This window comes from Pseudoliparis swirei, chromosome 6 (assembly GCF_029220125.1).
Source record: "Pseudoliparis swirei isolate HS2019 ecotype Mariana Trench chromosome 6, NWPU_hadal_v1, whole genome shotgun sequence".
Taxonomy (NCBI): Eukaryota; Metazoa; Chordata; class Actinopteri; order Perciformes; family Liparidae; genus Pseudoliparis; species Pseudoliparis swirei.
Window position 1 is genome coordinate 16,591,592 of NC_079393.1, and position 21,929 is coordinate 16,613,520.

General features: G+C 40.2%; 2 protein-coding genes across 5 annotated transcripts in view; one reads left to right on the forward strand and one right to left on the reverse strand.

The window, feature by feature from the left end:
- Positions 1-8,719, reverse strand: part of bmal2 (basic helix-loop-helix ARNT like 2) — a 14,924-nt gene extending 6,205 nt beyond the window's left edge. For 2 of the 4 annotated variants that reach the window (XM_056417134.1, XM_056417133.1), the window contains exons 1-9: positions 8,208-8,719; positions 2,771-2,894; positions 2,614-2,673; positions 2,457-2,501; positions 2,142-2,299; positions 1,497-1,576; positions 1,161-1,253; positions 541-658; positions 109-258 (exon numbers count right to left, since the gene is read on the reverse strand). In XM_056417134.1, coding sequence (XP_056273109.1) covers positions 109-258; positions 541-658; positions 1,161-1,253; positions 1,497-1,576; positions 2,142-2,299; positions 2,457-2,501; positions 2,614-2,673; positions 2,771-2,894; positions 8,208-8,313 — 934 coding nt within the window. In that variant the 5' untranslated portion in view covers positions 8,314-8,719. The remainder of the gene's footprint in view (positions 1-108; positions 259-540; positions 659-1,160; positions 1,254-1,496; positions 1,577-2,141; positions 2,300-2,456; positions 2,502-2,613; positions 2,674-2,770; positions 2,895-8,207) is intronic. The other 2 variants (XM_056417132.1, XM_056417131.1) reach the window with 1 other exon arrangement.
- A 2,968-nt stretch (positions 8,720-11,687) lies between these two features.
- slc17a8 (solute carrier family 17 member 8) lies at positions 11,688-21,352 on the forward strand. Its single transcript, XM_056417140.1, has 12 exons — positions 11,688-11,788; positions 13,566-13,821; positions 14,068-14,186; positions 15,760-15,874; positions 16,129-16,216; positions 16,921-17,007; positions 17,938-18,080; positions 18,414-18,563; positions 18,662-18,794; positions 19,183-19,293; positions 19,519-19,646; positions 21,023-21,352. Exons 1-12 carry the CDS (start codon positions 11,688-11,690, stop codon positions 21,350-21,352), a joined length of 1,761 nt encoding a protein of 586 aa, XP_056273115.1.
- Positions 21,353-21,929: the final 577 nt, after the last annotated feature.

A 21,929-nucleotide genomic window follows, 5' to 3' on the forward strand; every position in this document is an offset into this window, starting at 1 on the left:
TGTCTAATGTGAACACACCAGCCGCCAAGTCAAATTCTCTTTGTGTGTCTAACACACATAGCTAATAAATGTTTCTGATTCTGATAAACCACTGGATCATTTCCCCACCTTTCTTTTTGGAGGTGCTTGCTTGGAATTCCTTCTCCTCCACTTTGATCGAAATTTTGTTGTACTTCATGCGGCAGAAGAATGAGCGGCGCGCACCTGAACACAACCGCGCTGCTCCGACCGGGAGGTCAGCCTGGACCTGCAGGCCCGCTGGAGAGTTTGAGGAGAGTACAAAGAGGATATGTGTAATAAACCTGAACACACAGGCTACAGTTAGAAGACTCAACACAATCAGACTTTACAGGCCGCAACATTGATGAAACCATTCCAGTAACATTCTTTTTCCAAAAAGAGTTCTCCAAATGAATCAATCGTATCCTCGTGTGAGCAGACTTTGCACACACACACTCACTCACACATGCACACACACACACACACACACACACGAAACACACACACGCACGCAGACAGTAGAAATAACAGTTGCTTTACTTTTAGCATCTATCAGGCGTTCACGAGGGTATAATTCAGAAGCTGACAGCTGCTCCTTCACTTTCTCCATGTCCTTTGGGTGAATGTAATCAAACAGGCTCTGTCCAATCAGCTCCACCTGTAAAAAGAACAAACAGCCCTAAACATGGCGCCCAGGCTGATGAAAAGAAATGTAAAAAACATTCAGCATGTTAGGTCATTCCTGCTGATGAATAAAATACTGTTGACCCCGGAACTCACCAGATAGTGTGTGTAGCGGATTAAGATTGAAGTAATATTGAGGGAGAAAACACAACAGCTCACTTAAAGCTTTCCTTAAGTACGGCATGTGATGTCCTCAAGTAATACAAGTGTGTCGTATACACTGTGCTCTTGTACCCAACAACGTCGTGTTTCCTCATCAGAGCAGCCAGGTGTGTCTGCTCAGGGTTACTCTCACACAATGCTAAATGTGTTGCTTCAGGCGCATGCACGTGCAGGTGGGTTTAGTTTATGATGATAACCCTGGTGGGTTATAGTATGTTAACAGTTGTGCAGAGACAACGCAAACCATCTGGTGTGTCCGGGGTTTCACATGAACAAAGATGTTGCTGATGCAATAACAAATGTAGAAGTGTTACCCGACTATAATTTAATATCTTCGTGACGGACTCTGAGACAAAAACTATTTTCCCACGATCACAGCCGACTACAAACAGGAACCCATCTGCAGCCTGCACAACAGAAACATGAGAACATAAGGGGGTCGAATGTGATGACAATGCCAAGACAAATGTACAAGGCAATTGGGTATACATTTCTGATCTACTTTATATATTTAATTGTATTTAATATAGTTTTCAAACTAAAATTATACAATTATTATTATATCATACATTTTGGTAATCTCTAGCTATCAACGTACTTATTAGATGTGCAGAACCCACAGTAAAGCATGCGTGTTGTTGTTTGTTTACCTTGAGGACGAGGTGTTTGAGCTCCTCATTGGGAAGAAATGACGGCTTGTAGCTCGCTTCAGAAAAAGAACTTGATGAACCTGAAAGCATTAAAAAAAACATGGGAAGAAAACACGTTGTATTTAATGCAAACTAGCTAAATCAGCATCTGTCATTATGACAAGTTTTGGCAAGTTAAAAAGTTGCCAAGATGAGCAACCTGTGCAAACAATGTCACGGTGCTAAATCTGACTTCTACGCCATTCATAAGAAGCAAAACAACAACATCATTACCATATTATGTTTGTTTATAAATAAACTAACCGAGCCAGTAGTGTCTGACATATTTATGTATGTATGTTTGTATGTATGTATGTATATAAATTTATATATAAACCTACAACGGTGGAGCAGCGCTGACACGCCGTCCTCGTCTTATACACAACTCTTGCTCTTGCTCTTGCTGTTGAACTCGACAGAATTTGTTGTGCTAACCTCAGGAATATGTTGCTTACAGTGTTCGGCTAAAACATAAATCATATACAGTATATACTATATATACATATGTACATACACACATATATGCTCGCATCTGCACCAAGAGACACAACAAAGTAATAAAACATGTCATTTAAAGCGTGGCGAATGTTCTTGTTAAAATGGTACCTTTGAGAGATTTGAGGTGCTGCACGGCCATTCTGAGCACTGTGAGTTTGTCCACTTTACGGGACAGCGGGTTACAGGAAGGGATCATGGCTGAGAGTTTGTCAATGAGAGTGTTCATTTTGTCCCGTCTCCTCTTCTCAATTTGGCTGTGCGGCTCTCTGCAGAGACATTAAATAAGAAATAATTATCCATTCAAATTAACAGACCGTATTTATATTATATGAATACATATACATATATTATATTTTAAGACTGATGATAATATTACAAGAACATAGGAATGTTATAAATATGAAGGTGTCAAATTTAACCGACCTGAAGCATTTCATTTTCAGATGCCGGTTCTCATCTTCATCTGATCTGAAGTGCAGAAAAACACATGTTTTAAACGTGTTTATGCAAAGCAACAATATATATGCAAATAAAGAAAAGCCCTCAGTAAACAGGTCAGCCCTGAATTAGCACACAATACCCGTTTTGCTCATCTTCCATATCTTCCATATCCATATCCATTGAAACAGATTTTGTATCCCTAGGATGAAAATGCATCAATAGCAACTTGCAACAATTTAGGTCACTGGATTCAAGAGATTTTCTGTCAGCCAAATGAAAGCCATCACACGACTTACTGGTTGTCCATGCAGCCCTTGCGCTTCCGGGGTATCTCCATGCTAGCGGTCATGCCAACAGCTGAGGACGAGGCCATCGCGCCGGGCAAAGAAACACTTTGGTGTTCTTTAACCATCACCTCTTCTGAAACACACGAGACACAAGGAGCCGCGTGACTTGATTTATTTTGCAAACACATCGATATGTTCCCGTCTTGTAAGTAATGTGTAACACTCATTCTTTCCTTATAACGACCATCAAAGCACTCTTAGGACAAAGTAGGACATTTCCATGAGCGTATTGAGCCCAAGCACAAGCCTAAGTGCAACTGCATGGACATAACTGGTTGTTCTGGTAGAGCTGCGGAACTTCAGGTTTTGCAGTAAAAGAGGTGGGGTTTAGTCATGACCGCCATCACTGCAATTGCTTTTTGCAGGGAAAAGTTAGAGGAGTGCCGACGATGTATGTGCAAACTACCACTGGTGTTGCTCCTATTAGCTAACTTAGCTGAAGCAAACCCAATCAGGTTTTCAGAATTGCTGTACACACACACACACACGACATGTTCACATTTAAAAAGGTGGAACCGGTGACTATTGGAGCATTGATGGCGGAAAGAGTTGTGGCTGATTATTTTTCCTGTCAATCAATTAATAATTTCAGCATGTAAAGTAGATTCCCACATTTGACTTGTAGTTTTCATTCATAAATATCTTTGACAATCAGCTTTGTTTATTAACTAATGCAGAGACTTTTTGGAATGATGTGATGTTACCGAAGGAGTTTGAATCAGCGGACTCAGCTGCTGTCAACCCAGCTGCAATGAAAACTTATATACACACTTAACCTTCATTGACTCATGAATAAAAGGTATTTGACTAACCCATTAATCATCTCATCCTTTCAGCCCTACGTCTCAGCCCAGCTCAAAACAATCCATCTATGCTCCAATAACGTGCATGCTATCAATGCCCGAGTGTTGCTGCTTGTCCAAGCTGCTGTGGTGGCGCTGTGCAGAGACGACAGACGAGACCTCGCAGCTCTGCTGCCTCCTTCACTGTACCTCTGGGGCCCGGTGTATATTGTGATCCTCTGTGGAGCTGCCATGACTGTGGCCTCAGAGGTATCAGAGGGAGAGAAACTGGAGAGAACGGCACGAGACAGACCACATGCAGCGAATACCAATGGCAACTATCTTCTCTGGTCCACAGACCCTGTGACCCAAAGAGCCATTAACAGATCAGCAACAACCTGATTTTTAATCCACCTCCCCTTGTCAAGATCTGTTGGATTACAGGCTTAAGGTTTGTTTATTCTCGCAATTGGCACTGTAGCGCGAGCCTCTGCAGACGGCACAGAACGCATGCTATATTCTCAGGAGTGGCCGAGGGCATTCCCCTTAAATGAACTGAGATAGCAAGTGTAACCCATATTTATGGTTATAGGCGAGGTGTAACTGGCAAAAAGCCTATAATGCAAACCTCCACAATGCAGGAGGGATTGTAATGGCCTGTAAACTAAACTAAATTGACTACTTTATTGCCTTTGTAAGAAAGAAAAGTCAAGTGTTATATGTTTTGGAAAAGAAAAAAAGCCAAATTACAACATTTCTGAGATGCACACCAGCTGTTATTACATCATTTTCTGGCGCGCGCCTTGCGCCAACTTCACTACGCCGAGTGTAAACTAAGTTTTACAGTGAAGGCAGCTCGAAGACTGGACATCCCTCTGCCCACTCCCATAATCCTTCTCTCCAGGTCTCAAGTGTTGATCAACTTTCTCACTCACTCAATCCATCAATGAGTATCTGCTGCACTTGAACAACCCCATGAGCTGTACTGTATGACAGCACAGTGACAGCAACACAAGAAAAAAGACAAGTTTAATATCTTAAAATGTCAATTTATTTCATGTATCATCAGCAAGGTAAGAATATTCAAGCATCAGACAAGGGACCAATTGTTCGCACTTGCAGGCAAAGATTCCCAAGCGTATTCATATTCATGCAACAATGGTCAGCTGAGCTGTCAGACTCGGTCATGAGCTGCTCTGTGCCGACCTACTTCACAAACAGAAAGTTAATTATACACACAAACATCTGGGATCCGCACACGCAGTCCACAGTGTTTTATGGTTTACAACAATAGAGCGTATTCACTCACGTGACCACAACAAACTCTGGCGGCCATGTTGTGATCCCACCACGGCATTGTTTTGCTTGCTTGTATGCCGCTCATCCCTTAGAAATGACCATTATATCCTGAAGGAGACACAATTTCAGTTCAAAGCGGTGTGCCTTGTGATTATGGTACTGTGCCTCATTGTTGGATGTGGGACTAATGATTCAGAATATGGGTTCATCAGCTCAACAAGAGGCTATTACTTCAACTTGTCATGCATCTACTTCGGCTTCACTCGGCGTCTGAGCGTTAGGACTGTTCTCATGTGTTTCTGTTGACACATCGGGTTGTGGGCACGTTTCCATTGACACACTCTCGTCAATAATCTCTTTTTGCTTTTTCGCCGAGCGAAAATCAATGTTTCACTTGCGCAAAAGGAACTGTGGATGGAAACTTGGGAGGAAGCCATGAACATGGCAACTCCGTCGGGCGATGTCTGCCTTTACTCTGTGATTCATCTCAAGGTAAAACACTGTCTCCATGGGAACAGCATCAGCACGGCCAGCCAGGCACTGCTGGTCCTGAATGAGCTGGAAGCGGCTTCATCCAGACACTCGTCCTGGAGGCGGAGCTGTGTGACTACGGATCATAGTATGAACCCAGACACGGGGCGCTTGATGTTCCCACATTTGTGGTATTTCCACAACAAGTATAACGCAGAAATAGTTGTTAATGTCCCATGGTCGAAAGCGGAAATGAAAACTCTTTTACAGGAATGTGACCGGGCTATGTGCTGGTAACTAGCGAATTAACCACAAAGTGTTGAGCGAGTAAAATCAGGTAAAAAAACTTTGCAAATATTCAATTCCAACCGCTGAAATCTTTCTTTGGTAATGCAGAAGGACATGAGGTTGCTGGGCTCTCGCATAATCAAACAGCGGACACGATAGCCAGGTCAATAGCGTGATTCTCAAACACTCAAGTCACCACGATGCAGTTATGCTATTGTAACACACAGTTACCTTCGTGGTTAGTTAATGCCAAGAAGTGTTTGTTAGGCAGAGAAATGTATGGAAAACAATCTCAATCTGGACAAGTCGCAGAATTGATTAGATTCTTCTGTCAGTTGACATATTGTTAATATTGGTATAGGATTATTTATTTGGGTTGAACTGCTCGTATACATGGTTTTATAAAGGTTCCATATGGTCACTTTGAAAGGTCCACTGTGGCATCCTGACTGGTCACTTCCAACGAGCACGACAGACGCTTTCAAAAGAGGCAGCCATGCTTATGACTTTACCAGGAAAGCTTCCTCACAGCTTGCTTTGTGAGCAATGGCATGGTAAATGCCTACTGAAATGGAATATCCTTAAACAATAAATCCATTTTCCAATTGCCTGAGCAAAAATGGCAAACAATTGATTCCAGCTTCTCTATTGTAAAGATGTGTCACTTTTTACTTTGCTAATGTTCCAGTAGTTTCCCAGAAGTTTACTGAAAGCACAAATACTTTATTCACCTCTCTGAAAGACCACAACTCAAAATTGGTTGTTATCAGTACCCTTAACCAGAACTTGTGTTTAGTAACTGGTCTCTAACTTTGAAAAATAAACACGTAGTCCATTGAGACTAATATGTTGTCAAGTATTTCATCAGTCTCCATATTATTCAAACTACATACCAGACAAGTTTTACAATGTGCTATTTCCAAAAAGTGTAGTTTAACTCAACAATAAATTCACACACATTGACCTTAAAAAAAAAAATTCTCCACTTTTGATTCCAGCATTTTTAGCCATTCACTAGGTTTAAAAATTAAATAAAATCCGTTGGCAGTCGTTTACAAAAAGTGACCATCTGAGCAATAATCAAATGAAAGTTAATGGTCCTTTTTTTGTTCAATCTAGTTACACATTTATAATAACCATACAATAGCATTAAGTCTATAATCATGATCATAGTGTAAAATGCAGTAACTTAACTGTAAATGTAAAATATGCATAATGGCTGATTTTTATTAAAGGTCATCGAAAAGTATCAAACACTTAAAGCCGGCTTAGATTGAGCCCTGTATTAACCTGAAGTCTGATGCGTGGTCATTCATTAGGATGGTCCACACAATCCCATATATTTACACTTCCGTTCAAAAGTTTGGGGTCACTTAGAAATGTCTTTATTTTTCAAAGAAAAGCACTGTTTTTTCAATAAAGATAACATAAATCAAAAATACACTCTATACATTGTTAATGTGGTAAATGACTATTCTAGGTGGAAACGTCTGGTTTCTAATGAAATATCTCCATAGGTGTATCGAGGCCCATTTCCATCAACTATCACTCCAGTGTTCTAATGGTACATTGTGTTTGCTAATCGCCTTAGAAGACTAATGTCTGATTAGAAAACCCTTGTGCGATTATGTTAGCACAGCTGAAAACAGTTATGCTGGTGATATAAGCTATACAACTGGCCTTCCTTTGAGCTTGAAGTTTGAAGAACAAAATTAATACTTCAAATATTAATCATTATTTCTAACCTTGTCAATGTCTTGACTATATGTTCTATGAAATGTTCAATTCATTTGATAAATAAAAGTGAGTTTTCATGGAAGACACAAAATTGTCTGGATGACCCCAAACTTTTGAACGGTAGTGTGTTTACAGGGATAACTCGTGTTTATTTCGGCAGGTGAAACATAGTTGGTTCTCGGACTTGTTGATTTCAGTTATTGGCATTAAATGGCAGCTGAATATGTGTAACCTAGATAAGTAGAGCCGTGACGTTAAAGTCGCGATGTGACGAGGACTTGACTTTGGCCAGTCCGTTAAATGTCCGCTCGGCCCAAACGGCACAGAGCTCTAACGCTAGTTGGACATTATCTGGGTCGTAAAGCGCGAGCTGTCAAAGAGCCACAGACACAACCAGGGACACACGGCCATGGCCTGTAACGCCGCCTCCGACTTGGTAAACAAGTCTCCCTGCCAAGTCAGTTTATACTCGCACGGTTTAGGTTCAGACTAACGCTCCGTATAAACATGGTCATGTCATTCGGGTTGTAATTGACCACAGGTCGAGCTGTAACCTTGATAGTGTGCACGATACGCCGTTGACGCGACACACATCGGGCAGTGGTATAGCTACATAAATGGCGTTGAAGGCGCGTTTGCTCCACTGATCTACTGACCTAGTTTTGGAATAGCGCGAAGTTGCGGTCAACCGACGACACATAAACACACCGCTGCGCTTCTCTCTTCTCAGCTGTATCTCAATGCTGCGCGAATACGTTGGATCACCCGGCGTGAATACTGGTGAATATCGGAAGAAGTGTTGTCATTACCTGCCGGGTCGTCTCCCGATCTGTCACCGCCGCTGGCCGCTGTATTCCAGACCGACATGGCTGGAGCGGAGCCGCCGGAGCGCAGGGGCCCGGGACTCCAATGCATGGATATGGCAGTCGACTAATGTTACTGTGTTAATAGGACATATTGTGGGGGAGTCGAGACGGCGGCAGAACAACTGCCTTATATATATATATATAGCTTTAGCCCTATATGCAGAAAAGAAGAGGGAGAGGGCGCACAGACGAGCACCGAAGAGTTCGAGACCGGTGCCAACAGGACAGAGTAGAGAACTGGGGAAATGTCGTCTCCTCCTAGCGCCTCATCAGAATCACCGTTGCAGCTGCGCTGCAGCTCCGCGGATCGCTCTGCTTCTTCTTTATGTTTTAGGGCGGTTGGCGAACAACTAGGTGGTGCATTACCGCCACCTAGTTGTGTTAACCTGGGTAGGCCTATTTACTTTCACCAATTATAATAAAGAAAATGGGAACAAATGCGTACAATAATTCAGGAGGTAAGCAATGTAAATGTATTCTCCTATATCAAGTGTGTTCTTGTAATTGAAATAAAAATAATAGCCTGGTTTGACTCGATTTCGAGTTATGATGAGTAACGTTGAAATAGTGTTTTATTTGAAAATACAACATTATGCCATTGCTGACATTTCAACATTCAACATTGTGTTTTCCTGATACAAATATAACATAGTTCCTTGCAGTAGGGATGTGAGTAATTAACAGTTTAAAATAGCTATTAAACAGTTTAAGACAGTTTAAAGAAATATTACAAACGGAGCAAAACGGAGCATGGTCTGTCACGAAGGAGATTAGTGGATCACCTCAATTGTAATTGATGTTACACATATGGCCAATATCATATTGATAGTTATCTGGAATATGATCAATTCAACATTTTATGTGAACCCCATACAATCAAGTATAGGACGTATACTTGAACTGTGTTTGTGTTACATCACTTTTAAGTCTCCTAATGCACCAATCATACATTGGTGTAATATCTAATGTGCATTGAAAGTGTGGAAATATTGTGGAGCAAAATGTAGAACAAGAAAAAATGCAAGACAATTCTTACTTTATTACTTTGTATTACTTCATTACTTTTTAATATTCTTTATTACTTTATTACTTTTTCATAACTTTTAACTTTTTATAACCTCAACTGTGTTTTGTCTCATGTATCTTAATAGGGGTTTACATTTTTAAATGATATATTAATTAATTATATATTAATTTCCAATTTATATTTTGAGTTGGACAAACGCAAATACATTTAATTTAATAAATATTGTTATTATATTTGAGCTGTATTTGATAATGAGTTGGACTAACTTAATTATATTTTATTGCACTAATGTGCAAAATTTCCGTTGGAGTTGCATATTCGATGGTAAACCTGCCCACAATTTAATTGAGTTCATCCAATGAGTTATTTTTTTGAGTATGTGTGGAAAACAAGTTACACTTGGATGGATTAACTTTGGCATCCACTCTTGTGTTAAGTCAAGTGAGCCCTGCCTGAGTCTCCCCCTGAATAAAAACAGATGTGCCTGTAACTAATTGTGTTTAGCCCTTCTCTTCCATCTCTAACTGCCAAAGCCTAATCTCTTCTCAAGTTAGTTTTGGTTCCACAGTGCAGTAGATGACAGAGTTGTACACAGTGTATTGATGACATAGTTTTACACATTGTATTGATGACAGAGTTGTACACAGTGTATTGATCTATGGGTCCCTCTGCAGAATCCCCTGATCACGTGTGTTACTTCCTCCCCCAAACACTAGATGGTAGACATGACCCACGCAGAAAAGGAAACTTAGGAACTGTGTTCGAAACGTCCTTGGCTCCATGTTCAGAAATAATATTGCATCACAAGGCATTAGATGACTTGAAACAAACTGTTTGCCACATTCTGTTATTACATGACTGTGGTAATCTTACCATTTCTGGGAAGCCGTAGAGTCAAACAGAAACAAGAAGGCCATCAACTTGAATATACATTTAGTTGAGCCACATTATAACATGATGACACACAGACTCACAAAGCAATACCAGCGTTGCTGTCGTGGCTGGTAAATACACAACTCATGAAGTATCTATTTAGTTTACATAAGTACATAATTTTACTTGTATAACATGGTAATGGTGTGTATTTTGGCCAAGTCTCCCTTAAAACAGATATGTTTGGTCTCAAGGGACTTCCTTGTTAACTAAATGGTTATTAATTAATTAAGTATAAATATGTATGTATGTGTATATATATGTATGTACATGTGTATATGTATATATGTTTATGTATATATATAGGTATATGTATATGGTTCTTTGAAATAAGTTTTTTCGTGAAATTACAGGTTAGGGCACTTATAAGCTTGATAGCTTCAGCCTTGACCCTTTCGGTCAGCCACTTTCTTCTTTTGTTGAATTTTGATTTTTGTATATTTTGCTGATCAAAATAAACTAAACTAAACTAAAACTAAACAAAGTATACGAGATGAACATACATCTAATTCAAATAATTAAAGCGCTCCGTTCAGACGGTGGGGGCTCAGGCCCTCACCATCCACTCTTCTAAGCTGCATATTTCATTATCTGAAATGAAGGAAACGTTGTGAAAAATGACGAGTTTCCGCCTGCTCGTAAAACAGTGTCAACTGGGAACAGACTGGTGTTGTTTATAAATCCATGAACTATACAGCATCGTTGTATGAGTTATGATTTCTCTCAAAACCCCAGAAAAACAGAACTCATAGAATAGTGGGCGTCTGAACCTGGAACTTGATGGCTGCGTCTTAGGTTTCACCTGCTCCCATGTTACACCACAGCAGTCGAGCTTCTCCTGTCTCGCCTGCCTGTCATGCAGCACGTCAAGGTCATGCATATTTAACTCTTCGGGCTGCTATCGGATGAACCTAACTAGCTGTAGGGGTGGAGCTGGGGAGATGATGATGATGATGATGATGATGGTGATGTGTTAAACGAGGGGGCTGGGTTTTGGAAAACCAGCTACACCTGCCCCTCCTCACCACGAATGGATGCGTTATGAGATGGAGAGGAGATCGAAGCGGTTTGTTCAGATCAGCTGCAGACAAGAGAGGGCTCCCAATGCCTAGAGACTAAAGCCGGGATTCTACACTTTCATTCACTGGATCTTTAGAAGATGAAAATAGTTCCAGAGGCTCTGGCTGAACGGTACTTTGGAAATTGAGGAATACTTCAACATCATCGCTCACTTTAACACTGAATCCTCACACCAGAGAAAAGTGGAGAGGAAAAGTCTGTCTTACCTCTGAGGGACCACTGAGCGCTGGAGCCGAGCCCCGGTGGAGAAGACCAGAACTCAGGATGATGAACAGCTCCTAGTGGACTTTTCTTCCTCTTTGTTCCGAACAGTGTGTTAGTGAGGCATCAAAGACACTGTTTTCAGATAACGTTGGAGAGAAAACCAAGACACAGAGAAAAAAATGCCTTTTGGTGGGTTAGCAGGTTTGAAGGAACGGGTGCTTAAACCAGGGAAGGAGGAAGTGAAAAGCACAGTGGGAGACTCTCTAGGAAAACTGCAAAGGTGAGAGGGTTTGTACGTAGAGAGGTGGGAAGGAGACATAACGACTGTGTGTGCAAGGTGTTCGATCCACAGTCCACAGCTTCTTTAGATGTTGTTGGACTGCATGGACTAAGCGTGTCACTCCTATTGTTTTCATGGTTGAGATTCATTTCTTATATTATTGCTCTGCAACTAAGAGGGACACATTTGTTCCAGCACGGCATGTTCTTAGAGATCCTGGTGATAAATACACATTTGATTCTTGTGCTTGCAGACAGGCAATGCCAGTGATGTAATCACAGATTTTATTTTAGGACCTTAATATATATTTCATATCTGGAACATCCTTAACAGAGAGATGTGTGTGTGGTGTTGGAGACCCCATTCTGTAAAGAAGATTACGAATAAGTCGACAATTTTCTGGATAAGATGTATTGTTAATGTGCATATGATAGGAATGCCTTGACTGACATTACAGTTAAAAGGAAAATGGGAATTTAAGATATTCTTATTCCTAATATATATATATATATATATATATATATATATATATATATAGATATATATATATGTGTGTGTGGGTGTTCACATACAACATCTTTGTCATGATCCAGCTAATGATCAATAAACCTACACTTTAGCAGGTTTGAGTTTAAGCACTTGTTGCTATAACATTTCCATTTGAAAAACAAACAAATCTAATTAATGTCAAATGGTCAACAATCTAATCTGGATAACTCAGTCAATAGTTTCTATATATGTAAATGTTGTATAATTTTAATGTCCTGATAAACTAAACACACTCATTTGATATGCACATTTAAAAGAAAAAATTAGATAATTAAACAAAATCCTTGAGGATCAGGAATAAGAAAGTTACTTAAATATCTGTTGGCCTTTTTTGGTAACGGAAAGGTTAATCCATATTTTATCTCTGGAATTAGTGACCAGACATGAACTCTTAACCCTACTTTGTTGTTTCTTGTTGTTTCTTTCTTTCTTACAACTTATACATTCGAGACAGGTTGCATTATATTAACGGGCAAAGGACTTGAAATGTGGCTTTTGTATCTAAATGCAGTTCAGGATGTTTGATGGAGCTGTGAGACACCTACCAACCATATTAACTATTCATTCATGACATGACGCATGTCCACAATAGGTCTGCTATTAGACTAGGTATAAAATTTTATTTGATGACAAAAACATGAATAAATACTGTTTTCTGCATATTTTGTAGTATGTATTATAATAAGACACACCAGGTGTTCCAACTGTAAACACACACAAGGCACACTTGGCAAAAAAAAGGGACACTTAAGGGCTTGATACCAAAAGCAGATCCTTGTTTCAAGTATGTTGGGTATGCTGGAAGAGAACTACAGTTGAAATCTACTGCAGGCAGATGAAAGCAGTTCATGGGATCGGGGAGACAGCAAGACAGAGATGGATTCTGGGTAGTGAAACAGGTGTGGAGAGTGATGCACCTGAAAGCAACCTGATAACAGCGCTGCTGTGACCTTTTTCGGTATGTGTCTTGGCTTCCCCTCCTGCTCTCTGTAAGAGATCAGAGACTCATGTTACTTATTTATATTGCCACAGCTTCTACAAACTTACTGACAAAAGTAATAGGATTAGAGAAAGATGACAATTATATATATATTTGTATGACTTGTAGACAATTTTAACTTAAACTCACATATCTAGGTAGCCTACATTTCTGATATATTGTAGATGGAGGAATAAAGAAAGAACATGCTCTTACTGCGATTTATTTTTGCTGCTATTTGCATCATAGGAAAATAGACGGTAGTAACGTAGAAGAAGAAGACACCATTGAGCTGACAGAACATGGCCGTCCGGTGGCATCAGCTCCACGCTCTCCCCCACTGCTGGACTGCAGCTGCGGCGGCCTGCCCAAACGCTACGTCCTCGCCATCCTCAGCGGCCTGGGCTTCTGCATCTCCTTTGGCATCCGTTGCAACCTTGGCGTGGCCATTGTGGAGATGGTGAACAACAACACCGTCTATATCAATGGGACTCCTGTGCTTCAGGTAGCTGAATCAAATCAGACAGGACTCCTTCAGGATATTGACGTAGCTGGACTTGTATAATATGTATCTATTTTCTTGTTGCTCATAAGATAGTCTGGCCGAACATGAGAAAACTAGATTGCAGTACAACCATTTCAATCAACTCTTTCAGGGATGTATCTGATGCAGGTAGATATACCAAATAAATGCAGCTTAGTGGTAAATGTATTTTCTTTTCTCTCTCTCTCTCTCTCTCTTTCTCTCCAGTTAGCTCAGTTTAACTGGGACCCAGAGACAGTGGGGCTGATCCACGGCTCTTTCTTCTGGGGCTACATTGTCACTCAAATCCCTGGTGGTTTCATCTCCAACAAGCTGTTTGCCAACAGGTGACATGCACTTCATGACTATCAATAGTTCCACTGTAATCTCTGTTTTATATTATTGAATATTGAATATCTTTTGGATCTTAGATTTTTGCTAAGAAAAGCACTTTGATGATGTTTTCTGAGAGCCACTGTGAACCTTTCTCTTTTATTTTATTAAAAACAAAAAGATGAATCGATAACGGGTAGAAAGGCAGCCCAAACACAGTGCAGAGACAACAGAGGCTGTGGCCCGTGAGAGAGAAACTGTTCAATTTGACACGTGATGCACTTAGACGGATTATATGCTTCGCCTTTTGACGTGTTTCCTCGGGTTGAGGGTGAAGTCATTGTTGCTGCAGCCATGTCACGTATGTTAAGAAAGGATCACAAGAAAGACAAAAAAAAGAAGATAGGAAAAGAAAGGTTTGGGGGGAGCATGCATGGTTAAAGGGTTAACGCTGTATGCTGTGGTGAGCGGTGCTGATGGAGCAGATAGTAGTCCTGTAATAAAAGCTTCACAGGAAAAGAGGACACGCCACTGACAGAGTTAATAATGAAAGATCCTGCCTCTGATTTCTTTCTCAAACACCAGCCACTGGAATATTACAAGTGTCACTTACACACTGTTTTGGAAAAAAAGAAGGAAGGGGGGATGAGGAGAAGGAGAAAATAGATGAAACATAAGCGGCACGGTGGTGATGAGGCAGAAACTTGCGGACTGAAAGGCACGTCTTTATCTCAGTGCGTGAAAGGCAGAGGCGTGAGATCTGTCTCATAAGTCTGACTGAGACGCTTTGACCGTCAGACATTTGGAGATATGATGTCTGGCAATATTAGACATCCACCGCAGCTTCCAGACACTGGGTAGCATGTGCTCGTTGTCTTTATACCTCTTACAGACAGATAGTAGTAGTTTTTATTGATATATAACTGCATTTTGGTTCTAATTATGGGCAAAAGAGGAACTTCTTTGAAATAACTGATCCATTTAAACTTAAGTAAATTAGGAATGTAACATAACAAGCTGTGCACTGACTAAAATATGGTTTGTTACATTAGCAATTCATTGGAATAAATACATTAAAAGTATAGTATTTTAACAATGTATGAAATTCCTCATTATTTCCCATTTTCACAAGAAAAGGCTTTAACCCTTGTGTTGCCTTAGGGTCATTTTGACCCGAATCAATATTACACCCTCCCCCCGCCTTTGGGTCATTTTGACCCGATTCAATGTTTCACCCTCCTGTTACCTTTATATTTACTAACATATTTTACCCTTTGGGTTCAATTTGACGCCAGCAATTAAAACCTCCAGAAAATTATTAGAATTAATATTGTTTTCCAAGTTTAAGTGTGAGGCACTTTATGTTTGTTTGTTGACTACCGAAAGAACACCGACATTAAACATTGAATGGGGTCAAATTAATCCTAAAGCGGGGGGAGGGTGTAATATTGATTCGGGTCAAAATGACCCTAAGGCAACACAAGGGTTAAGTCTGTAAGTGCTTCAGGTGGAAATTGAAGCTGCTGAGACACACCCACACCCACACACACACATAGACACTATGATGACATTGCAGTATTTCTACAGGGTTTTTGGGGCTGCCATTTTCCTGACGTCAGTGCTCAACATGTTCATCCCATCAGCGGCGAGGGTGCACTATGGTTGTGTCATGTTTGTGCGCATCCTGCAGGGCTTAGTGGAGGTAAGAAAAAACATGGTGGGGGTTTAACAAGTGAAAATTATCCACATAAAGCAATATAGAAAACTAATAAAATATGCATATTTGATTTCTTGTTGAGTCAGATGAGAAGATCAATCAGAGATGCATCAAACATCTCATTTAACAAGAAAGGAAATAAGTGTATTTCCCAAAATGTTAGACTATTATTGTACAGATGAATCCCAGGTTTCCTCTCAGATCAATATGTGACCTTTGACATCTTCCAACCTTGCTAGGGTGTCACCTACCCAGCATGTCATGGCATGTGGTCCAAATGGGCGCCACCTCTTGAGCGGAGTCGACTGGCCACAACTTCCTTCTGTGGTGAGCAATGCCTCGAGTTTACTCTTGTCCAAAATACCCAAACTGACCGTGACACAAAGCTTTTCATTGATCCAATCCAGATTACACGGCCCTATACCTCAGAGTGGGGCTGGTCAGTAGATGGACATGAGAGAGGTCATTTTGTTTTGCAGATTTATACTGTTGTCTCTCCCGAATTAAAATAACCAAATTGCACTTTAAACTGGTACCATGACAACCCACACATGAACACCCTCTTGACATTGTCTGTAAATGAACGCGGCTCACCTGCATACTCACAAGGAGCTTCTCCCTCCATTCACGTAGAGGAAGCGTCACAGTGCTTTCCGTCCCAAAGCACTCTCATGCTCCCTGCTCTATTCAAAACAACAGTGTTCATGAATTCGTCTGATCATAGAAAACACATTAAAACACCTGCTCCGTCTAGCAGTGCCAACGAATGGCATTTATTCAATGAAACTAATGGGTTTCTTTGATGGGGCAAGACAAATGTTCACTATATGGTGTCGTTGTTTGTGTGAAACTGAAGGCTGTTGCAATGTAACGACAACTAATATTTTGTTTGTATAATATTTTATAAAAGACAACATCTTTTTAAAGCCAGGCTGTATATGATATACTTTTAGTTATTTATCGCTGAGTCCCAATGTAACTGCTGGTGTAATCATACCGTGACACTGAAATCTGTCTCCAATTGTTCCCAGGATCCTACGCAGGAGCAGTGATCGCCATGCCTTTAGCTGGAGTGCTCGTTCAATATGTCGGATGGCCTTCGGTCTTCTATATTTATGGTAAGACTCATAAAAATCATTTCAGTCTCTCTATCTAGTCAATAAGCAAATAAGTAAAAAACGAAATATGTTCATGCAAAGATACAGATAAAGACAAAGATAGTGCAGAGAGTGTGATGGGAAGATCAACACCATTTTCATGTTTACAATTAATATGCAGCTGGTTAACTTAGCTTAGCATTGAAGACTGGAAACATGCTATTTATTTGGTGAGGACAAAGACGATATATATATTGAGAATATACAATTTCCCAATGCATTGTATCACAGCATTTATAGCTACTGCTAGTTTCCAATGACCGTCTCTACAAGGGCCTTAAAATAACAAATATAAAGCCAGCCAACTTTTGGATAGAACCAGGTTAGTTTTCTGTTAAGCTAAGCTAACCATAGTTTTATATTATACATGACGTGTGGATCTCTTCATCCAACTTTCAGCCAGTATATATAAATATGTATGTGCGACCCTGAATAGGATTGATATATATACACACACACACACACAAGGTGTCAGTTTAGTGACATGCAAAGTGTTTTTGTAATCCTTGAATGGCCTACTGATCTGGCGGTTGTACTTTGTATGCCTTGCACAATAAGCGTTATCTGAATTGCTTTAGTGTTTGATTAAAATGATTAACATTGACATAAAATTCATGCTTTGCCAAATGTGTTTTAATAAAAATCTACTCTAGTTCTGCTGTAATATAATCTCATGATTTATTGATGTAAATTAGCATTTTCCTTTCTGGGCTCTGTGACTCATACTTTGTTCATCTTATTTTAATAATGAAAATTCTTGTGGTCCAGAGGGGGTCGGGTCTGTTTTAATTAGTCTACCCTGTCCCTTACAAAGCCTTCGATACAAATAAAAATATCTTTAAGTGTATATATATATAGGAATGCATTAATTTGTTGTTATTTCATGATAAGGTGTTTTTGGGATCATATGGTATGTCATGTGGCTGCTGCTGGCATATGGAAGTCCTCAGGAACATCCCACAATCACAGAGGAGGAGAGGATGTACATCGAGACCACCATCGGTGAAACAATGCGCCAACTGAGCGTGACTGAGGTGTGTTTGCCTAATATGCTGCCAGATTTAGGTTTTCATCGTGAATTTTATTTCATAGAATTTTACTGAAATTCGGACACCAACAAATGTGTGTTTCCATCACTTTAAAGGACATTGACTTACATTCATTTCCAGGAGACTTACCCAAACCATAATCACTGCTTGTCTAATCCTAAACTTAACCTTCAACCACATCTACACCCTAAAATGTAATGATTTATGCTATCCCCAAAAGGAAGGATCAATGTGACAGTAAAATAGATTTACATCCACACAAGCTCGTGTCACACACACAATGAACGACATACACTGGCTTCTGTCTCCCAATCACAGAAATTCAAGACACCGTGGCGTTGTTTCTTTACCTCCATGCCCGTCTATGCCATCATCGTGGCCAACTTCTGCCGCAGCTGGACCTTCTACCTGCTCCTGATCAGCCAGCCGGCGTATTTTGAGGAGGTCTTTGGCTTCCCCATCAGCAAGGTTGGCCTCAGTTTCATTGTAGCTATTCAACGGGCAATGACAAAGACCCATAAAGACAGATGATTAAACATAGGACTGAATGCATCATTTGCCAACAGGTGGGGCTCCTGTCTGCTGTCCCCCACTTGGTGATGACAATAATAGTTCCCATTGGCGGACAGCTTGCCGACTACTTACGCAGTAATAAAATCATGTCTACCACAAATGTGAGGAAAATCATGAACTGTGGAGGTACGTTGTGTTAAACAAGAAGCAAAATGTTTTGTCTTTTATTTTTAGACACTCTGGTTTGACTATTATTGTGCACAATGGTCCTGAACCACTCACATTAGCCAGCCGCAATAGTAAAATGTTATTTGTTTCTACTGTAAACTGCCGTAATAAAAAAGTTCCATATTGCCATCAGCCATTCCTTTTGAGCAATGGCATTAAAATAAAAAAAGGCATACCAATTTTTTTTTAAATGGCATTAAATTATGAGTGTAAAAAAAAAAAGTCCTGTTCGAATGATATTGTGCAGGACAATGAATTCAGTAATGTATTACAGTTCCTAGGAATACATTCGAAAGAGTTTTACTTGAGCCAACGAAGCACATTCTCTGATCCTGTATTTTGACAGGATTTGGTATGGAGGCCACTTTGCTGTTGGTGGTCGGGTTCTCTCACACTCGAGGGGTTGCCATCTCCTTCCTGGTTCTGGCTGTAGGGTTCAGTGGATTTGCCATCTCAGGTATTATAGTAGCACCAAAGAAATATTTGAAAACTGGGTGCGATGCCATTTACACACACCAGCTTGCCAAACATTCTCAGAGGCACTTCCCTTGAATATTTCATAGCTTCTTTCAAAGCCTCCAACTACTAAATGTCCAAGTTGATCTAAGCCATGTGCACTTTGGGAGAATGTATTTGCAACCTTTACTCGTCACTTCAAATATTGTGTGTTCTGTGTCTTCAGGTTTTAATGTCAATCATTTAGATATTGCGCCTCGGTATGCCAGCATCCTGATGGGCATTTCCAACGGGGTGGGAACTCTATCAGGAATGATATGTCCTCTGATTGTTGGAGCACTGACTAAAAACAAGGTACAACAAGTTGATTTGTAAAAAACTATTTTTTGCTTTTGTACCCGAGGCAAAGTAAAGTGACTACTGGGGCCCCAAGTGTAGACACCCGTCTAGGATTGGAACCCTCAGGAAAACTAGATCAACAGGTTTACATGGGTTCCTAACAGAGAGTAACAATACAGAGACAAGGCTGTCGATTCTGAATGGACATTTATTAAATAGCAACAAAAACCAAATGATACAATCAGCCAGTTCTAAAGAAATATATGTATATTGCATTTTTCACAGACAAAGGGCATAAAGTGCTGTACAGGAGTAGAAAAAAAAACACAACACAAAATGACCACACAAGGATCGAAAACATAAAAGAGGTAAGAAAGCACAACAAAAGGCGGTGCTAAAATACACAAGAAAATCAAGAATTAAAAACAGACTAAAGCAGGCCATAGAGCATTTATTTAACCAAACGACAGAGTAAACTGGTATGACTTAAGTTTATTTTCAACATCACAGAAACAGCTAACCGTAGGGGTGCAGGCAGAACATCCCATAGCTTTGCTGGTTAAGGGGAGTGTGTGGGACAGGCAGAAGATTTACCATGTTTGACCTGACATTGCGGGCTGGTAAATAAGGTCGAAGCAGTTCAGCCACATATGCAGGAGTTTAGTCTCTAGGGAAAAAGTTAGTAAATGTAGAAAACTTAATAATTTACGATGTAGAACAAACAAGTCAGTATTTGGAAATCTAGAACTGCCTCCACAGTCTGTATGATTTCAAATCAACCGTTTTAAGAGTTCATTATGGTTAAAACCATCGGCTTTAAAACAGACCTTCCAGAAGGCTAGTCTGTTCCCTCGCCACATTGGACTAAGTGCATCCAGAGGGAGATGCTGCAGCGCTGCCTTCATGTCAGCTCCTAATTAAACAATTGTCACCAGGTGTGTTTGTGCCTACCTGAGACAGAGGGTGGAATTTACATGGAGAGGGAACGCCAAAAGCCAAACTCTCACAAATATATTTTAACAGACGTACGTTGATTAGTTCATCTCAGATATTTTCCTGTTATCTTGCCTTTAACTTCAGTCCTTCGAAGTAATATTCAGATGAAATTATTTTATTCTACATTATGGGAGTTTACCAAACACAACAGGAAACTCAGAAACAGTGTCCTTCACTGAGGCGTTCCCTCATGGCATACATAAAACATAGGAGGTTTCCTTATTAGTCAAACATATAATTGCTGTATGTCATGTTGTTAATAATTGATAGCCCTGTAGAACATATTATATATGTTGCAGTTGATATTTTTTCCGGTGCTGTGTCTGATGTAAGGCAGTTTTACAGCGTTACAACCTCAGACTGGAAATTCATTCACTCTCTTTATCTCCCCACAGACTCGCCTGGAGTGGCAGCATGTTTTTGTTATTGCGTCCATGGTCCATTACACAGGGGTCATTTTCTATGCTATCTTTGCTTCTGGAGAACAGCAGGTCTGGGCCGACCCTGAGACCACCAGCGAGGATAAATGTGGCATTATCGATCAGGACGAGCTGGCTGAAGAATCAGAGCTCAACATGGAGAACACAGTGGCTCCCAAGATGAGTTACGGAACCACAGACAATTCCTCTGGTGGAAAACAGGGCTGGAAAAAGAAGAGAGGGGTGACTATGCAAGAGGAGGAGGAACGGTTTGAGAATGCCGACTCCCAGGACCGGTACCAGTGAGACAGCCCGTGGGGCAAAGGACTTCTAAAACACTCGAGGTCGAGGCTTTGAGTTTGATTACAAACCTGGGAAAAATGTAAGAAATATTGGTGATGAGGAGCCGCAGCATCATTTGTATCCCTTTTGGTTAATACTCCAGTTAAACTGATGTCCTGTAATGTAATAAATCATGGGGGGACAGCACAAAAAAGCTAAAGTGCTAAAATAAACCATAGATCTGATTAGAAATCAATTGGGGCAAAATTAGATAACAAAAATATGCACAATTACACTATATATCACAGTTTAAACATTATATATAACTACACTGAGAATTTAGTTTTGACTAGTATTTTTAGTATAATGGAAATTAAACCACACAGATACACATTTATGAACCAACTGTGCTGTGTTAAAAGAACATCAGAAAACACAGATCAACTTTCAAACTAGACTCTCTTCTTGCAAACTGCGTTGATACTTCGTCCGTGTCGGCAAACGTTGACTACGTCGTAGTTTTTTTATTTTTTATGTTATCGTGTCAGCTATGCAACGTGAAAAGAGATGTGCTTTTGGATTGTAATAATGAGTTTGACAG